This window comes from Plecotus auritus, assembly GCF_963455305.1.
Source record: "Plecotus auritus genome assembly, chromosome: 1".
In the NCBI taxonomy this organism is placed as follows: Eukaryota; Metazoa; Chordata; class Mammalia; order Chiroptera; family Vespertilionidae; genus Plecotus; species Plecotus auritus.
In genome coordinates, this window is record NC_137770.1 from 52,638,953 (window position 1) to 52,658,954 (window position 20,002).

At 44.1% G+C, this 20,002-nt stretch overlaps 1 protein-coding gene and 1 pseudogene across 11 annotated transcripts in view; both read right to left on the reverse strand.

The window, feature by feature from the left end:
- The window catches only part of TLN2 (talin 2), a 425,239-nt gene that overhangs the window by 113,175 nt on the left and 292,062 nt on the right, over positions 1 to 20,002 (reverse strand). For all 10 annotated transcript variants that reach the window (XM_080659814.1, XM_080659812.1, XM_080659811.1 and 7 more), the window contains 7 exons: positions 18,848 to 19,014; positions 16,174 to 16,302; positions 14,902 to 15,015; positions 10,931 to 11,044; positions 6,497 to 6,631; positions 3,901 to 4,029; positions 1,748 to 1,850 (listed from right to left, as the gene is read on the reverse strand). In XM_080659814.1, the coding sequence (XP_080515940.1) occupies positions 1,748 to 1,850; positions 3,901 to 4,029; positions 6,497 to 6,631; positions 10,931 to 11,044; positions 14,902 to 15,015; positions 16,174 to 16,302; positions 18,848 to 19,014 (891 nt within the window). The remainder of the gene's footprint in view (positions 1 to 1,747; positions 1,851 to 3,900; positions 4,030 to 6,496; positions 6,632 to 10,930; positions 11,045 to 14,901; positions 15,016 to 16,173; positions 16,303 to 18,847; positions 19,015 to 20,002) is intronic.
- Positions 11,517 to 13,319, reverse strand: LOC308254058 (protein SET-like; annotated as a pseudogene). The gene has a single exon. The product of its transcript is annotated as a protein SET-like (transcript).

Consider the following 20,002-nt stretch of genomic DNA (forward strand, 5'->3'; position numbering starts at 1 on the left):
AAGTAGAACAGTAAAACTTCTAGACTGTAACAGAGGAGAATATCTTCATGATTTTGGAGAGGCACAATTTTAAAATAGGACATAAAAAGTACTAACCATAAAGGAAAAGAAGTATAAATTGGCCTATTTTAAAATTTAGATTTTGTTTTTCAACAAACACCTTTAAGAGAGTGAAAAGGTAAGCCACAAGATATAAGAAATATACCTAAGCCACATGGAAAGCATACAAACAAATAAGAAAAGGATAGAAAATTCAAATTCTTAAAAATGTACAAAAGACATGAACAGGCACTTCACAAAAGAAGATACCCAAATGGCCAATGAAAAGGTACTCAATTGCATTGTTCCTCAGGGAAATGCAAATTCAAACCACAATGTGCCACTGCTCCACACACAACAGAATGGCCATGGCTAACAATACCAAGTGGTGATAAGGCTACAGGACAACTGGATCCTTCGTTACTGCTGGAAGGAGTGTAGCTGAAGAGTTGCACAGCCCATGACCCAGCAATGCCACTGAGATGCTGAAAATGTTCCATTACTTGATCTTGATGGTGGTTTGGCGGTGCATTATATTTGTGATAACTCATGAAGGTATACATTTAGGATGTATGCTCTCTTCTGGAGGTATATTTACTTCAATAGTAATGTATATTTCAAACAAACAAAAAAAGTCAAGCAGTACCACTGCATAACAAAAGCAACAATCCATACTCACTCCGCCCCCTGATACCTACCCCTAGAGCCACTCAGTTCTTTATGCTTTCTTCTGATTAATGCGTATTTTCAAGCAATGGGCTTACATTGAAACTTCGTGTTTCCATTTCAGATAGCTTAGATGTCCTCCTGGTTCTACTTCTGACTACACAAACATTTCCTTTCTTTTACAACCTGGAGTTTCTCCTAAAGTTGATCATTACACAATCTGTTCCTTACAGTGTACTCCTGCTGTCTCCAGTACTCATACCACCCCTCTCCCTGCAGACCTTTAGGCTTTTCTTTATTTGGCTCTTTCAGTTATTACTTATCTATCTCCTTCCTTTTTTGAAAATTTCATTGATATCTTATTTGTTGTAATCTCCTCTTTTATTCTCTTTGACCTTTTTCCCCCCCTTTTCTTTAGTGGGATTTCAAGAGTCATGTACAGGTAGTTTATAATTACTGTTTACTTAGAGTCTAACTAGAGGCCCAGTGCACGACATTCGTGCACTGCAGGGGGGGTCCCTCAGCCCAGCCTGTGCACTCTTGCAGTCTGGGAGCCCTCAGGGGGTCTCCAACCGACAGCTTAGGGCCGCTCCCCAGAGTTGGACATCCTTAGCACTGCTGCGGAGGAGGGAGAGGCTCCCACCACTGCCCCTTTGCTCACCAGTCGTGAGCCCGGCTTGTGGCTGAGCCACGTTCCCCCTGTGGGAGTGCACTGACCACCAGGGGGCAGCTCCTGAGTTGAGCATCTGCTCCCTGGTGGTCAGTGCGCATCATAGCGACTGGTTGTTCCATCGTTCGGTCAATTTGCATATTACTCTTTTATTATATAGGATAGGGGTGTGACCCACTAATAGTCTTTTTTTGGGGGGGTCATATTTTATTAGGTCTTTGTGTGCAGAGCATTAAGCCAAGTAACAAGCATGTGAAAAGTGCTTGAAAACGGTGTTGAACTGCTAAAAGTCAGATTCACCGTCAAGTCAATGAATTCCCACCCGGCGGTCTGCCGCTGGCCCCATGGCATCAGGATTGGCGTGAGTCTCACCTGTGTAGTGCTCATTGCCTTGAGCAGCACAGGTCAGGAGCTGTGCCATGGAGGAGCCCACTGCTTTAGATGTACTTCCCAGGTCCTGAGCACATTTTTCCAGCTGCAAGAATATTCAAGCGGGGAGAGAACTTAGAAGAAAAAACATACCCAGTGAAGTCTTAGCATAAAAATAATGCAGACCAAACTCAGGGCCTTAGCTCTTTCCCAACAAATGCACCAGTGGCGCAAAGAAGTGGGGTGATGGGGGCGGGGGAGGAAAACCCTGCTCCCCTGCTCCAAGCGTGAACTATGAGGGATTAGGTAAGTTACTGAACCTCTCCAAGCCTCAGCTTCTTACGATGGCAATACCTAGCTCAGAAGGTTTGCAGAGAATTAATGTACATACTCAACAAATGGTAGCTATTAGTATTATGCCTTTAGAGCTAATTTAGAAAGTCTACAACAAATCCTTAGTGAGAATTAATTATCCCTTGGCAGGAAGTGGGCAGACATCCAGCGGTACCACCTTCCTGGCCTGTGGGACCATTAACATTGTTCAACTTGATCATTATACTTTGAGGAGCTCTAACCAGAAGAAAATGCAATAGAAATGGAGGCTTGGAGTGGTAAATGAGATTATGAAAATGGGCAAAGTGCTTGCTTCTCATGAACAGCATGTCATCTCGCTTTGTAAACGGAATAAATAATTCAGAGAACAAAGTCAGTGAAGGCCTAGGGTCCGGATAATTACTTGATTGCTAGATGAGGACGTTTTAGAAGAGAACTTCTGGGTGTACTGTGAGGGTGCAGAAAGGCATCAGAGAACCGGTGCATTTCTAATCCCGCAGGTTTTGCAAGAGAGGCAGGCCCTTCAGATAAAAAATAAAGCCTGGTCCATCACAGCCAACAGTATGTTATAACACAGTACCCACATTTTTTAAGGGCAAACTATTTCCTTAAAATTTACATGGTGTTTCTTACATGCTAACTGACCAGTTATTTATGTGAAGGCAGAATTCACGTCACACAAGCCTCTCCTGGTCTCCCTGAACCACAGAAGTTTGCAAAAGGTGAGACCTGGACCAAACTGCAAAACTGCTGGCCCCAGAGCCAAGCCTGCCTTCATCATTAGCTGGGTGACTTCAGTTAAGTGACTTAACCCGAGTTTCCTAGTCTTTACAATTAGGGGTAGCCTGATTGAACAAGTATTTTCTGAGTGCTTCTTATGTTCTAGACATTGCTCTATGGTACAGTAAGTGTTCCCGAAGTCCCATATATTCTAAAAGTCTTTAGTTCAACCAAAGAGCAGCAATAGTTTTAAGAGATTACTCCCAACATGAGCGACTACAAGCTTTAATTCATACATTTATTCTGCCAATAACTGGACAAAACAGTGAACACATCTACACCTGTTTTCTCAGCTGTTAAGATGGGGTTAACAAAACTTGCTCATTAAGGTTGCTGTCAGGACAAATTTTATTTATATGTGTATACAGTGCTTAATAAATGGTGGCATTTTATTAGTGATGTTAGTAATGTGTAAAGGAGGTACATATAAATGAGGAGGATTGGTAAACTTTAACCAAGAAAACCCTGACATAAGCATCAGGAGGTAGCCTAACATGAAAACTGCTAAGTAAATGTTTTTGAGTTTTTTTTTTAACGTGATTGTTGGAAGTATCTCCTGTACTTATCTTTATAAACTCATTGCCACTCATTTCCTAGATAAAATACCTGAGAGATGAGACTTTATAGCGAGTTGATGATACAAGCTGCATCTATTTTTTTTAAAAATTACATTTTCTTTTTATTGTTGGCATTATTATAGATGTCCCCCAACTCCTAGTTCCAAACCTAGCTAGTCAGCTGCACTGGCCCTCTTAGAAAAAGGCCGCAGGATGAGAACACTGGCCTCCAGCACTGGCATGTGTCTTGTGTTTGAAGGAGAGGGGTGAATCTAACACGTCGGTTCATGCCCAGCCAGACCCGAGGAGAGCACTCACAGCACCAGAAGCAGGGCCCTCGGGCAATCCCTACCATAATGCAGTTCTAAAGCAATGTGGCTGTTCTGAGGCTTTGCATTCAAAATGTTTGACGTTCGGGCACACCAACTCCAAAATAAAAACCGTTTCACACAATTAGAACAGAAGGCAGACCCCAGCCCACCTTACCGTCTCGCCAGGAAGCGGCTTCAGCTGGCTCTCCACGGCTGCCATCTTCGCATCCTGCAGCTCGTTCTTCAGGGTCTGCACGGTGCTCAGAGCAGAGTCGATCTCCATAGGGCCGCAGGCTTCGTGGGCCTGTCGACAGAGTTGGGAACACGCGTACACAGTTGGCTTGGAAAAAGTGTATTTTGCAACATATGACATGCCTTCTGGACGTACCCCCAGTGAATGCCCTACTCCAGCAATAGGAGGCAGGGCGGGAAGCATTTCCCGAGAAGGCAAAGATCATCGGCAGTCAGAACCTTGGTCCTAACTTCCTCAAATAATAAGTTATGTCTGTCTCACAACTGGATAGACTTCAAGTCTCCTGGAAGCTGTTTTTATCTGAAATGCATTTGCTTCTCAGACTAAGAGGACCCTTATTCACTGTGTCTGGGTTCTGGAGATAGGGCACCTACCACAGTAGGTGTGCACAGAGAGGCTCGGAAGCATGTGGTGAGCACTTATATGAAGGAAGGAAGGAAGGAAGGAAGGAAGGAAGGAAGGAAGGAAGGAAGGAAGGGAGGGAGGGAGGGAGGGAGGGAGGGAGGGAGGGAGGGAGGAAGGAACCCAGGACCTGGGGCCAAAGCTTTATCAACCTCACTGATTCTCTTTATAAATTTCTAGATTATAAACCATTATCCTTTCATACCGAAGACTATGAAAGATTTTTTTTTTCCCTTAGTAATTTGTTTTAAGAAAATTTTATTCTCGCCCTAGCCAGCTTGGCTCAGTGGATAGAGCGTCAACCTGTGGACTGAAGGGTCCCAGGTTCGATTCCGGCCAAGGGCACATGCCTGGGTTGCAAGCTCTATCCCCAGTAGGGGGTGTGCAGGAGGCAGCCAATCAGTGATTCTCTCTCATCATTGATGTTTCTATCTCTCTCTCCTCCCTTCCTCTCTGAAATCAATAAAAAAATATATTAAAAAAATTTTATTCTCTTGATCATTTAAAATATTGGTCTCCAAAGGTGTTGATCACCCCCATACACATATCTTAATCAATTATATACATGTATAATTATGGAACAGTGTATTAAATACTTGTAAATCGTAATTTCTTTCCTTTTTAAATAGTTAACAACAGCAGCAATAAACACTAATTAATTTCTATGTGCCAGTATTCCACAGTGAGGAAACTGGGGCAGAGAGATTCATTAACTTGCATGGGTCACAAAATTAGTCAACGGCAAGGCCAGAGTTTGAACACAGGTAGTCTGACTCCGGAGTTGATATTCTTCACCCTTACACTAAGTAAAACAATACTCGAGCCCTGGCTGGTGTTTCTAAACGGTTAGAGCACTGGTTCTCACACCGAAAGGTTGCAGGTTTGATTCCTGGTCAAGGGCATGTACCTGAGTTGCAGGTTTGTTCCCCAGCCCAGTCAGAGCCCATGTAGGAGGCAACCAATTGATGTGTCTATTCCATATTCCTCTCTCTCTCTTTCTCATCTCCCTCCTTCCCTTCCACTCTATCTAAAAAGGCAATGGGAAATACCCTCCAGTGAGGATTAACAAGGACAAAAATACTTGAAAGCTCTGTGTCTTCCTGCACTCAGTGGTCCGTCTTGCTTGAGCCCATGGGGAGGCTGACCGCTCTAGAGCAGTAGTTTGAGGTGTGCGTGTGTCTATGACTCACTGAAGAAAGCCCTTAAAACTCAGATGTTCAGGCTCTATGCCCAGAGATTCTGATTCGGCTACAGAGGCCAGGCCCAGGAACCAGCATTCCAAGTGCCCCAGCTGACCCTAGTACAGATGGTCTCTGGACCCCTCCTTGAGAAACACAGCTCAAAGTACTTTACTTGGATATAATCTAAATCTCTGGGTATTTTTCTTTGGTGATGCAGTGCACTGTTCATATTAATTCAAATCAGCTCCTATCCTTCTTCCCTTGCTCAGGGATGAGGCTATTTGTTTCTATACAGGGATTGTTACAGAGGGATAAATGAATTCACGCCAGAACGTCTTGCTAATGCCACATCAATGAGGCCTCTGGTAATAAGTTCCAGAGACAGAAACTCATTAATTCCTAATTCTGTTCAATTGAGGACCTTATTAAGGTGAATGCTTCCATTTAAGATGTGAAAAACTTTCAGAGCAAAAAGATAATATAAATGTCTCCCCCCCAAAATAAAATTAGATTTGCTGCCTAAATAATTTGTTATTAAGTTCGCAAGATGATGAGGGGAAGATGTGATCACTTTGGCCCACAATTTACCTAGCACCAAGAAAGTGATGACTACCAGTCTCCCCTAAGACTCTGAAAACAGACCACTGTTTGTCCAGGCAGGGTATGGGAGGAGGGGGAAGTGTGCAACCTAAAATAGTTTAACGAAAGTCATCTGTAGCCAGAAGGTGAACAAGAACTCTAGGAGACTGTGGCTAAAAGTGGTAAAAGCCAATGTACATGGAGGGCATCTTTAATGGACATGCAAATGCCTGGACAAGAACTATGCCCAGCAGTGCTCAGGCCCTGGGTCGCACCCAGGTTACACAAGCAGGAAGGAATTCAAAGCACCATTCCCAACGAGCTGAGCTAACCGCTATGCCAAGGGGTCCACTTGCCTTCTGCGAGGCCGTCCGCAGCTCCGCCAAGCTGGTGGCGAGATTCTTGGCGCACTGGCTCAGCTGCATGGCGGCAGCCTGGTCGCTCACCGTGGGCACTGCGGCTTTGGCGGAGGCCACCATCTTGCTTCCAGGCTGTAGAGAGAGGGGCAGAACGTAAGGCAGCTCCTGGAAAGTAAGGGAGTTGACCACAACAGCAAGGCCACCGTATCAGCCAGAACTTACTTTCCCTAAAACAAGGAATATTAGAGCTATATACACTCCCCCCTGAAAATTCCCACCCCAAATCAGATACTCTAGGGCAGTACATTCTAGGAATGTAAAAAATAAAAATAAAAATAAAAATGGGTGTGTCATTGGGGAAAGGGTAAAATTTGGATAGTGACTTGAAATACTCATTTAAAACAGATTTCAAAGAGAGTTTCTTATTAAATATGATTCTTTGTGTTTCTCAGAATAGCTCTTTAACTGAAATATATCCAAAATTATCTTTAAAAAATATAGGCAGACAGCCTGGCCAGTGTGGCCCTATGGTTGAGCGTTAACCCATGCACCAGGAAGTCACTGGTTCGATTCCCTGTCAGGGCATATGCCCAGTTTGGGGCTTGATCCCCAGTGGGGGGCATGCAGGAGGCAGCCGATTGATTTTTTTCTCTCTCCCTTCCTTTCTCTCTCAAATCAATAAAAACACTTTAAAAAAAAAAAAAGCTTTAGTCACAAAAATAGTAAAATGTCTAAAAATAAAGGCAGACAAAAATGAAACAAATAAAATGACCTATTTTATTTCTCACTACTCAGGATAATTTCATCATGCATGAAATGTCTGCGCTCATGTACATATATTTTCAAGAGTAAGATCATACTATTTATTCTATTTTCAAACTCCTAGTTTCACATATTCTATTTTTTTATTAATTCTCACCTGAGGATATTTTTTCTATTGATTTTTAGAGAGGGTGGAAGAGGGAAGTAAGGGGAAGGAGGGAGAGAAACATTGATGTGAGAGACATCAATTGGCTGCCTCCTGCATGAGCTCCGACCAGGGCCAGGGATTGAACTTGTAAACCCAGGTACGTGCCCTTGACCAGGTGTTGAACCCGTGACCCTCTAGTGTGCAGGCCAATGCTCTAATCACTAAGTAAGGCTGGCCAGGGACATATTCTATCTTTTAAATAGCTAATAGTATTACATTGTATATATCTGTTAACTGGAGGCCTGGTGCACGAAATTCATGCATGGTATGTGTGTGTACCTCAGCCCAGCCTGTACCCTCTCCAATCTGGGATCCCTCTCACAATCCACGACTGCTGACTCCCAACTGCTCGCCTGCCTGCCTTCCTGATTGCCCCTAACCACTCCCCTGCCAGCCTGATTGATGCCTAACTGCTCCCCTGCCAGCCTGTTTGCCCCTAACTACACTCCCCTGCAGGCCTGGTCACCCCTAACTGCCCTCCCCTGCAGGCTTGATCGCCCCCAAATGCCCTCCCTTTCAGGCCTGGTCCCTCCCAACTGCCCTCCCCTGCTGGCCATCTTGTGGCGGCCATCTTGTGTCCATATAGGGGCAGTCATCTTTGACCACATGGGGGCAGCCATCTTGTGTGTTGGAGTGATGGTCAATTTGCATATTACTCTTTTATTAGATAGGATAGAGGCCTGGTGCACGGGTGGGGGCCGGCTGGTTTGCCCTGAAGGGTGTCCTGGATCAGGGTGGGGGTTCCCTTGGGGTGTGGGGCAGCCTGGGGGAGGGGCCTATAGTGGTTTGCAGGCCGGCCACGCCCCCCAGCGACCCAAGCGAAGGCCCTGGTATCTGGGATTTATTTATCTTTTATAATTGAAACTTTGTAACCTTCAGCGGAGCCAAGCCTCCTGCTCGCTCCGTGGCCACAGCCATTTTTGTTGGGATTTATTTATCTTCTATAATTAAAACTTTGTAGCCTTAAGCGGAGGCCAAGGCAGGCCAGGGCTGCGGAAACTTGGCTTTCTCCATCGCCGGGGTCAATTCAAGCCTCCTGCTCTCTCCAGCTCAGTGGCTGCTACCATTTTTGTTAGGATTTATTTATCTTCTATAATTGAAACTTTGTACCTTAAGTGGAGGCCAAGGCAGGGCAGGGCAGGCAGAAAGCTTGGCTTCCTCCATTGCCGGGGAAACCCAAGCCTCCTGCTCTCTGTGGGGCCGCAGCCACCTTGGTTGGGTTAATTTACATACTCACTCCTGATTGGCTGGCAGGCGTGGCTTATGGGTGTAGCAGAGGTATGGTCAATTTGCATATTACTCTTTTATTAGATAGGATATTTCTCAATCTTGTATTGTTGGGCATATTTTCATTTTTCCAATATAATAAACAATGGTATGATAAACACCTTTGTAGCTAACATTTTGTACATGGTCATAATTTTTTGTATAAACTTTTGAAAGTAGAATTTCTGGAACAAAGAGTATACACACTTTTAAGGGTTTTAATACACAGGCTATACAAATGTCCTTAGTAAAGTTGTAACAAAGCTAATTGCCAAATCATAAATATTAATATTTAAAAAATTCATGCCCTGGCTGGGTGGCTTAGTTAGTTGGAGCATCGTCCCGTACACCAAAAGATTGTAGGTGTGATTCCCAGTCAGGGCACATACGTAGGTTTCAGGTTAGATCCCCAGTTAGGACATGTACGGGAGGCAACCGATCTATGTTTCTGTTTCTCTCTGTCTCTCCCTTCCTCTCTCTAAAATCAATAAACATATTCTTGGGTGAGGATTTTAAAAAAGTTACAAAACAAAGAAAAGAATTCATGAGAATTTAAGAAAAACCAGCATGAATATTCAAAAAACATGAATAAATAATGTCACATAATAAAAGAAATAACTGAAACATAAAAAATGTGTAACATTTTGAAAAACAAGGAAATGCAAAATCAACCAATAAGAGCTTTACCAAGCAAACTGGCAAAAACATTTTTTTTTTAAATGCTTGATTCCCCAACTTGAAAAAGATGTATCAAAAGGTGTGCTCCATACACTGCTAGTTGTAACTTTGGATTCATTCAGCCTTCTGGAAGGGCATTTCACAGCATGTATGAAGAAAGTTTACAATTAAAAACTGACCTGCCAACTCCATTTCTATTTACTTCTAATTCTGCCTTAGTCTTGTAAAGATCTGATGGGTCAACGATAACAAAGAAAGGAAAAGGAAAAAGAAGGGCGGGACAGAGTGGACCCTGGAACATGCATTCAGGCTCTGTCACAGTCTCTACAGTCCTGCCAGCAGGGGAGACGACACACCAGCTCCAGGCCCTCTAACCACCTGAACGAAAAGAGAAACACCTACCTGTCTGAGCTACAATTCTCAATGTCCCAATAATAAAAACAAGCCAATTGTAATCCTATTTCTAGAAATTTACCCCAAGAAAATAATTTAAGGGGGGCAAAGGCCTAGAACACACATGAAGACTTTCATTCTATCCCAGGTTACTTATGATGGCAAATAATGGAAAACAACCTATTTGTTCAATGACAGGAAAACAGCTAAACATGGAGTATTGCCAGATGATAGAATGTTATTCAAAATCATAAATGCTATAATATACTTGTTAACATGAAAAACACAGTCTATATGTGATGAATTCCAAATAAAAATATATACATGCATATGCATGTGTGTGTATGTAGTCAAAATGAGAAGAAATACATCACACTTTTTATCTTCTATATGCATGTGGGATCTATGACACTTAAAAAATTAACCAAATGTATGTAGCCATGAGTTCTGTAACTATAGGTTCAACTAGACAGGGCCAAGGTAGAGAACTGCCTAATCACATGAACTCTTCATGGGATACAGGTAGACAGAAAGAGCTGAGAGATCTGAATACAAGAAGTATGTGAAAAGCAAGTTTTCCCACAACTTCATATTCTCATTTTATTTAACTTTCCTTAAACTAAATCCACCCCTCACCCACAAAGACTGACAGTACTTATTCATTCTACAATTGCCATAGGAGACGGGCATGCCTTTGAAGAAGATCCACTCACCATTCCTGGTCTCCTTGGCCATGAATAATAGCATTAGACATTCTGGAAACTAGAAAACCTCCAGCAATGCTCAGGACTAGGCTGTTAATCAAACCTGCAACTTATTACATGCTTTCTCTCATAGAAGAGAAATAAAGTGATATTCCTGAGAAAAATGGATTACGTGCCATCTTCTGGGGCAATTTCCCTGCATATAAGCATTTTGCTTTGCCAAGCTGAATCCACCTCTCCTGAGACTGCAAATATGAGGAGGAAGCCTTCAAGGTCTGCTTACTGCAAAGACTTCACTGTGGCTGTGGAATTCCTTATCCCTCTCCTGAAGGATAAAAGACACCTCCTGCCCAGGGGAGGGGGGGCAGGGCGGGGGGCAGGGGGCTCTGAGTACAAGCCAGGTGAGTGCCTCTGTGTTACCTGGAGGAAGTTCTGGCTAGAGATGATGAGAGCCAGCTGGGCACTGAGGTCTTCTGCTTGGGCTTGGCTCCCTCTCACCCCCTGGACCAGCTGCGGGATGTGATCAGCCACCACCTACAGGAAGCAGGAAAATGAAAACTGAGCTACCTAGCATGGAGAATTCCAAAACAGGGTGGACAATGACCCAAGTGATCAATGTTTTTTGGATGTGCTGTCACTCCTGGGAGATGCCTGTCCCAGACCTTGGGTTTACACAGCACCTTTAGCCATCTGGGTCCTTACCAACACTGAATCCTAACACAGAAGCTCTGGGTACCCTTCCCCCACACATGCTCTATCTACCCCAAGGTCCCAAAGGTCCCCGGATTTTTAGCACAAGGCGATTCTATGTAATGAGGCCTGAAAAGAATGCCCCAATTCCAATGCACACTACCCTGGCTCACTAGGGTTGGAAACTTCAGAGAATCTATACAATTCACTGGTAGGTAAACTCAGATCATAGGGTACCAGGAGCAGAAGCAATGAGAGAAGCGCTGAACTATCAGCATATTTCAGTGCTTCTATTTTTTTTTCTTTTTTTGTGTGTGTACACATTTAGTTGTATTGTAACAAAGCAGCTTGTACACTTTTAACGTTTAAAACTGAGCATCATCTTTCCTTTCCAGTGAAACAAAAAGAAAATTTAAAAATAAACAGGAACAAAATTACAATAGAGAAATGTCAATTCCGAATAAGATCCTACAGGTTCTGCTGATTCTCCCATGGAGTGGCAGGGCTCAAGTCATCATCAGGAGAGAATTTTATTTTAAAAGTGACATCTTAGACTGCAAGGATGTCCGTTAAACATCACAATTAAACATGCCCAAGGAGAAGCCATGTTGTCAAAATGCCCACTTAACCCACCCAAACATCTCAAACCCACCCTTTGGTGACCTTCTATAACCCCTGACCCCTTTTTTAAAGTTTTTTTTCTTTTTTTTAAACAAGAGAAAGTAGACAGATACATGTTGGTAACTGTCCATATTCACATAGAGACACAGTGTACTCTCTGAGCCCAATATACAGAGAAAGGAGGGAAAAAGCTAGAATTCTATGCACTACTACACAGGGGCCTAGCAACCTCCAGCTCCCAGCAGAGCTAAGGGAGCAGAAGGTTTTTCTTTTTTCCCACAGATCAGGGTAGTGTTGATTCCATAAAGTTTTTCTTGAGACAGGAAGGCATAAAAATGAATTTGGAACAGAAAGGGGCAAAGACTCTTTCCCCACTGTATTCTGCTCAAGGTACATCCCCCCCAAATAAGGTGAGAACCATGGTGTAAAGGAGAGAAAAAGAGACCTCAAAAACAGGGCTTCTGCTTGGGCTTGGCTCCCTCACCCCCTGGACCAGCTGAGGGATGTGATCTTCTGCTTGGGCGAAAAAAAAAAGAAAGATTAAAAAAAAAAAGACTGCAACTTGTTCCCAGGGACTGGAGAAAATTCAAAAAGGTTGGAATCCATCAGTGTTCATTAGTCATTTTCTCCTTCATCTTCCTCTCCTTCCCCTTCATCATCATCTTCATCTTCTTCACCTTCATCCTCATCCCCTTCTTCATCAATATCTTCCAACCCTTCCTCTTCTTCATCATCGTCATCTTCTTCTCCTTCCCCTTCTTCATCAACCATGTCAGGAACCAAGTAGTACTGTAATGGACTTGGCCAAATGCCACCTTCGATGACTAAGTCATCTGCACCTGCATCAGAATGGTCAGTAAACCAGGCAAAGACGCTTTCTGGTTCCTCATGCTGTCTCTTCCTGCTGGCTTTATTCTGTGTTTGACTTGAATGTTTGGTCAAATCCTTTCCAGATTTCCATTTGATTTCAGTGCACTTTGAAGATGGATCACCACTCTCAGATGAAACTCTTTGGAGAGAACTTTATTTTTGAAGTAAGGATTTTCATCAAAATAAAAAAATACATTCTGTAACCTGATTTAATATCTTCAAATTCTGTCACTTCAACTCTTGTCAAATAATGCAGCTCCTCTTCATCCTCTTCCCCAAGTAGTGTAGACACTTGTGGATGGTTGACAAATGCTGTTACCCCAAAATTTGGGATTTTGGTGATCAATTCTGACCTCTTCTGAAAAAATGGTTGGCAGAGTTTGTTATATTTCTGTTCTACTTTCAAAATCTCCTCACTGGCTTGTTCATTAAGTCTGTCTGTTTCATTTTGTACTTCATCAATATGTTCAATCGCTTCTTGCTATTCTTTGTCTCCCTTTGGCAAGTCCTGAGGGGTTGGCTTCTTCTCCGGCTCAGGGGCTGGAGGCAGTTTCAGTTTCTTCGTTTGAGGTGCGAGGACTGGCGTTTGGGGCTCAGGGCTTCTATTTCTTACTTTGCAAGTGAACATCTGTCCGTCAGCTTTCCTGTCGCCACAGCTCCTCTTCCGCTGGTCTAAGTAGCTCTCTCATTTCTCAAACAGGAAAACCCACCGCCCAGGGCAGAGGAGGGAGGAGCAGCAGCCCTGGGGTGAGACCATCTCCCACAGTGATGTGCCTTTTACCCCTGCGTCCCCCCATTTCTCCTTGGCCCACACCCATCTGACAACAGGCCCTGAGGCCACGGCACAGTGGCTCACTACTGGGGAAGGGCCCAAGTGCATCCCACTCGGGTGACACGCCTTCCTTCAGGTGCCTGCTCCAGAAGGATTCAAAAATGTCCCCATGAGACTTTTCTCGGGGCCTCTCCAGGACCACTGGCACGCCATTTGGTCCACTCTCCCCTCCTCCCTTATAAACAGCAATGCTCTCATTTCCTGAGGGTGATACTCACAGGCTGAGGACATTCAGTCTCTTCCCAAAAAGTGGAGGAGGGGGCTCACCCTGGAGTATTTCCCTGGACATAAGTAGCACGCGCTCCCTGAGAAGGGGAAATGCCATTTTCCACCCCTGCTGGCTGCTGAATCGAGGCCATAACAGCAAACAAACTCTCCTCCTGCAGGAGCCCGGCTCTCAGAAAAACCCCCGCTTTGGGTACATGGTCTGGCAGATGGGCTACTGCACCCTGAGGTTTTTCTACGAGAGCACACGGATCCTCGACAGGGCCTGACCTCGGAGAATTCAGGCTGTGAGGGCTCGGGCCCTGGGTGCTTCCATTTGGAAGTAGAGCCATTTCTGAGGTAGAAGTGGCAACATCCCTTACAGGTGATGGTTTCACAGAGGAGATGTGGAGAAAGGAGAGAGGGCAGTTAGCTCTCAGTCCCCAAGCACCATCACTATGCCTCCACCAGCCCACTCCTAACAGGAAGTTACACACTTTAGTCAGACACACTGTTTGCACGTGGGCGAGGGCTACGAAATCAGATTTTGTGTCTGGCACCATTCAGGGGTCTCCTCGGAGAGTCAGTGCCCTGGGCCCTCAGAGGAGGCAACAGAGGTGTCACTGTGCCCTCTCTAGTACAGTGGCTTCTATGCACCATCAAGGCCCAGGAGTCAAAAGAACTGAGAGACAACAGCAGAAAGCACCAGAGCACCCCATCATGGAGGCCAGACGGGATGAAATAAACCCTGGAGGTGCCATCCGTGCAAAACAGGAAATCAACTTCTAGGATGAGTGGGGCTAATGGGAAGGCCCACCCCTCCAAGGGGGAAAGGCACTCTGGAAATTCAACACTCCGTTACTATTTCAGAGTTCGAAAATGGCCTCACCGTTGATCCCCCTTAATTCGGGCTCTCAAAAAGAAAGAAAAGAATCCAGACAAAGGAAAGGCAATGCTGGAAAAAACATACTCTCCCCTCACACAGGCCATCCACTTAGACAAAAACCAGACATGTGTGTGTGTGTGTGTGTGAACACCTGGAACAGGGGAGCCGGAACAAACTGGATTCGAGGCCTGGATGATTAGACTTAACTACATTGCCAGGGCACTCAGTGTTCTAATGCTGTCAGCGTTTTCTCCAGCAGACCTGGCTCCCCGGCAGCCGAGACCTCACCTTGCAGCTCTGCACCAGCTGCTGCTGGGCCGCAGGGTTCTTGTTGGACACAGCTGCATTCTGGGAGGCAGCGATGGTCTGCGTGGCCGCGGCCGCAGCCTGCTTTGCTGCAACCTGGGGAGGAGCGGGAGAGGAGGTGAGCCAGGGTTTGAATGTGCCAGCCCACACCCATGCACATTTATGTATGTCCCGTCCCTGGACAGCTGCACATGTATGAAAGGGAACTCCAGGCAGGGACTCCGCCTTTTAAATACATCGATGACCCTGACCTAACGGTGCTGTTATCTGCTTTTGGTTTACGTTCCCTGGGACAAGGGATCAAGGCAAGCACGCTTGAAAGCTCAGGCTGCACTGATCACTTGTCTTTCTCAGAAACACAAGGGGCAGTTCCAAGGCTATGATGACAAAGATAAGCAGCACCAAGTCTACATGCTTTGGGGGAGCAGGCGGAATTCCTCCTCCAACAGCACAAGCTGCTCCCTGGGCCAAGCACAAACCTGGTGCTCGCGGCTGTCCTCTCGCGGCCGTGGGAAGCCTTGGTCCAGCAGACCCAGACCTTCCCAGCGAGCACTTGCCTGTGTTTACACTCTCCCTTCCTTCCAGGGACAAGCAGGCCAGTTTCCTTCCGGAACCCAGCAGACTACACACGGGGGGATTACACACTAGGAAGGCAGGTCCTTCGCCTGCAACCTCCCAAATCTTAATGTAAGAATCTCCCTTATACATTTGTGAGAGAGATATATTTTCTAGCAAAGTTTTTGCCCATTACTATTTTATTTCTTTTAGAATAAATAAATGTTCTGAAGAAAAAAAAGACATAAATATTTCTTTATTATTCCTTCCCATACCTTTATAACCAAGCCTGATCCCAATCTCTGGTCTTCCAAACTCCACATTTCCTACTGGGGGCCCTGAAGAAAAAATCATTGACTCTAACAAAGTAGATACATTTAGAGCTAATGATTCTTCCTGAGAGTGGACGTCCCTTAATGGGGAAAACAAAATTCCTGGGCCCTCCTGAAAAAAATTTTGGTTTTCTGAAACCATGAAGCAACTTTTCAGATTGTGTCAATGTGCCTAAACCATTGAATGTCAATGTATAATGTACCTAATCTAGCATTTCAAATAGTTCCCAGTACCTAAACCACTAAACTATGTCATTAATCACTAATTTTGATTTAGCTTCCTGTCCATGGGCTTTGCCTTATTAATCTGATTATTCTTTCAAATACCTCTTTGCCATGTAAAACAAACATCAGCTTCTATACAGACCTCCAATCGGTTGACAATTTTTTTCTTTATAGCATTCTGGGCGGCGGCGTTGGTTGCCACCCGGAGACCTTCTGCAGCCTCTCTCAGCCTTTGCTGCTGGTCTTCATTCTCAGGGTTGGCTGCAGCTCCCTGGAAAAGTGAAAATAAATATTTCATGCTGCAGACACGAAATTCATGCCTTCAATTTTGCTCTTTCCTAGTTAATGAGAGCCAAATGCTTCAAGCAATGTCTTTGTGATAAAGATGTTTCCTCTCAACAACAATAAAAATACCTACCAGGGGATGTTTCTAAACTGCATTGCTAAACAGAAGAAATGCAATGGTGATAATTAAACACATGGGGTCATAGCCTTGATTGTCCATATAAATTAACCTGTGACCTGATCCATGGCTTAAAAGATGTTAAGGTAAATCTCCCCCTGCCCATATCTCTGAGACAATTTTATTTTAATGGGCATGACAGACACGTGTCACCGCTGGAAGAGTCTACTGTCCTGTAGCACCGGTACATGTGAATGGGCTGAGATTACAGCATAACACAGGGGGACCGAGGGGCAGGGCGGCGGGGGGGGGGACAGGAATGCCACCCAAAATGCTGTAAAGAAACATTGTTCACGAAGGACCATGTCTAGAGATGGCATTCCTAGAGTGCCAGAGTTGGAAAGTATAACGAAGTAGAACAGGTACCCAACTGTACTGAGCTAACTGTAACTGAATTAAAGAAAGAAACCAATGCCCCTGCCGTGCACAGCCCACGGCCACACTTCCCTTGTGTAGCTCCATGGCCCTTTTACGTGTTGCTGTAGGTTAAAGTGTCCACTAGGACCACAAGTGGATTTTAATTAGATCCCAAAAAAGCCAATGGGTGGGATGGATTTTGAAGTAGAGAAAGGTTAAAGGTAGTGTAGGGAGAGGATATAATTTTACTGGACAGTAATTCAACAAAGGCTCTAAGCACATCCAGCCTCCACTCCCACCTGTAATAAAAGCAGCAATCAATATTTTCCTCACAGGGCCTGGATGCTTTGTGACCACTGCTTGATGTACATAGATGAACAAGTTTCCACTAACACTTTAGGGTAACAATATTTGCTCATGAGGCAGAGGAGACAGCAGAAATAAATATGCCAATTATTAAAAATCAGTTTTTTGAACATCTATGTTTTTCAAAGGGCCAGTTTTCCAAATTTACAAGAACCTATTTATTTGAACTATTTATAAAAATTATAGGAATTCATAATGGGTGGAATAGTTTTAATATCTCTGTCAGAAATGTTTTGGCAATCCTCTTGAATAGAATCTTCCACTTTTCTTTTTTATCCTCACCCGAGGACATGTTCATTGATTTTTTAAAATATATTTTTATTGATTTCAGAGAGGAAGGAAGAGGAAGAGAGAGACAGAAACATCAATGATGAGAGAGAATCATTGATCGGCTGCCTCCTGCAAGCTCCCCACTGGGGATCGAGCCCACAAGCTGGGCATGTGCCCTTGACCGGAATCGAACCTGGGACCTTTCAGTTTGCAGGCCGACACTCTATCCACTGAGCCAAACTGGCTAGGGCATGTTCATTGATTTTTAAAGAGAGAGAAAGGGAAAGAGAGAGAGAGAGACATCAATGTGAGAGAAACATCGATCAGCTGCCTCAGGTAACACAATGGTGAGTTTACAAGGTTCACTGCATGTCACAATACATTTTAAGTGAAGCAATTCACATACTTGGCTGAGATACACTCCTATTATGCTGGAGGCCAGGGAGACAGGATAAGATGTGGGGATACTTGATGAATTTTAAATGCACAGAAATACATTAAACATGTTATTTTGCGGGTATAAAGTTGAAGGTACTTTTCATTTTCTTATTTATACTTATCTGCATTTTCTAATTCCACAAGAGACATGTACTAGTTGCATAATAAAAACAAAATAGAAAAATATAGCCTTATTCATTTTAAACAGTTCTCACCTAGAGGTAGGCAACAGAATCTCCTGTGAAACTTACACACACACACACACACACACACACACACACACACACACACAGTCCCACTAGTGACCTTGTGAATCAGGATCTTTGGGTGTGGAACTGAGGCAGGTGCACTTTAGTATGTTTCACAGGGGGCTCTGAACAGACCCCTGGGTTAAGAATTATTGGCTTTTAGAAACATCACGATATTGTATCGCTGTCAAAAAGCACAAAGCTGACTCTCAACTCTTCATTCAAACTCTCCCGTAACTTATTAAATTGCTATTGTGGGGCAGGAAGCACTCTACTATGCAAAGCCTCGACCAGAGTTTAGTGGAGAAGTCAAATGGAGGGTAAAGTAACATGGAGGCAGCAGGAAGAAAACATGTGTCAGTGAATTTACTGTCAAGTAGCTCAGTTTCAAATGAATCACCATTTTCAATAAAGCCAATGGAAAAGGAGCGCTCGCTAAGCAGGGACTTTGCTGTCTATGGCTGTCGGCACCACGCCCTGAAGAGCTTCGTTCATATGCTCCCTGACCTTCTCCTTTCCCACTTGAACAAGGTTAAACATTCCAAAGCCATTGTAGGTTTTAAACAAACAAAAATGCACACTCAGCTGACCATTCTCTATCCGGAAAATTCCTTCTAAATCCTGACTTTTAATAATGTTCACTTGTTGGTGGAACAAATCCATTGCAATCATACCTTTGCTGCTTCCACCATGCGAGCAGTGGAGTCCGCCAAGAGTTTTGCAGCGGCCAGGAGTTTCTTTGAATTCTCCATGTCGATCTCGGCCTCTGCATCTGACCTCATGGCGTTGACAAGGTCTGAGGTGGCCTGGGCCAGGACCCGCGCCTGGCGCACCATTTCACCTAGAGGGTGGGATTGAGGATAAGGTCTGTTTGTCTGCTTTCTAAAGCTCGGGGTGAAACTTCTGGAGTCAGTCTTGTCTCTATTCCACTGGTGAGAGGAATGGAGAGAAATAAGCCCCTGCGATTCTGAAGGATTGTAGCCGAATTACACCCAACATCGAAAATAGCCCCTGTGGCTATAGGACTATATGCCCAAAACACAGCCAAGTTCAATCTTTAACTCTGAGAAATAAAAATGACATAAGTATCCAAAAAGGAGCTCTTTGTAAAGAGAAAGCAGGGAACAAAATTATGTGGGTTTATTGTGTGCATTCATATTTACTGAATACTTATATAGAAAATGTTATTTACCTCCTGTCAAGAGCTGCTTACACAAAAGCTCCTATAACAAATTCTTGGAGTAAGTGCATAAAAAACAGTTTCAAATTTTGACTTAATTTCCATGCACCTCACACCGGATAAGTAATATCACATCGTCTATGTCATTTGGCTCTCGCTAAGAGGAAGCACGACCCCCGTTTCACGCCCAAATGCTAAGATTTGCCTTGGCTCAGTTTTCCTTATCCATTTTCCCTTTGCTTACCCTCTTCTTCTCAATACTTGTTTTGATCTTGTTACTAGCAATTGTTTGATTTTATTGTACCTGTGATTTTATTGAAATCCATTTCAACTCCCTTTTGGAAGTGGGAGGAATATAGAGTCAACATTAACCAAAGAACTTACATGTATCTATGCATGACCCATGGACAGACAATAGTGTGGTGGAGGCCTGCGGAGGGGGTGGGAGTGGGGTGGAGGGAATCAGTGGGGGAATAAAAGGAGACATGTGTAATACTTTCAACAATAAAGATAAATTTAAAAATATTTTTAAAATCCAGATTACACACAAAAAAAATCTTACCTAATAATAGACAAACATGTAAATTGACTGTACCTCTGCTACACCCACAGCCAATCAGGAGTGAGTATGCAAATTAACCCAACAAAG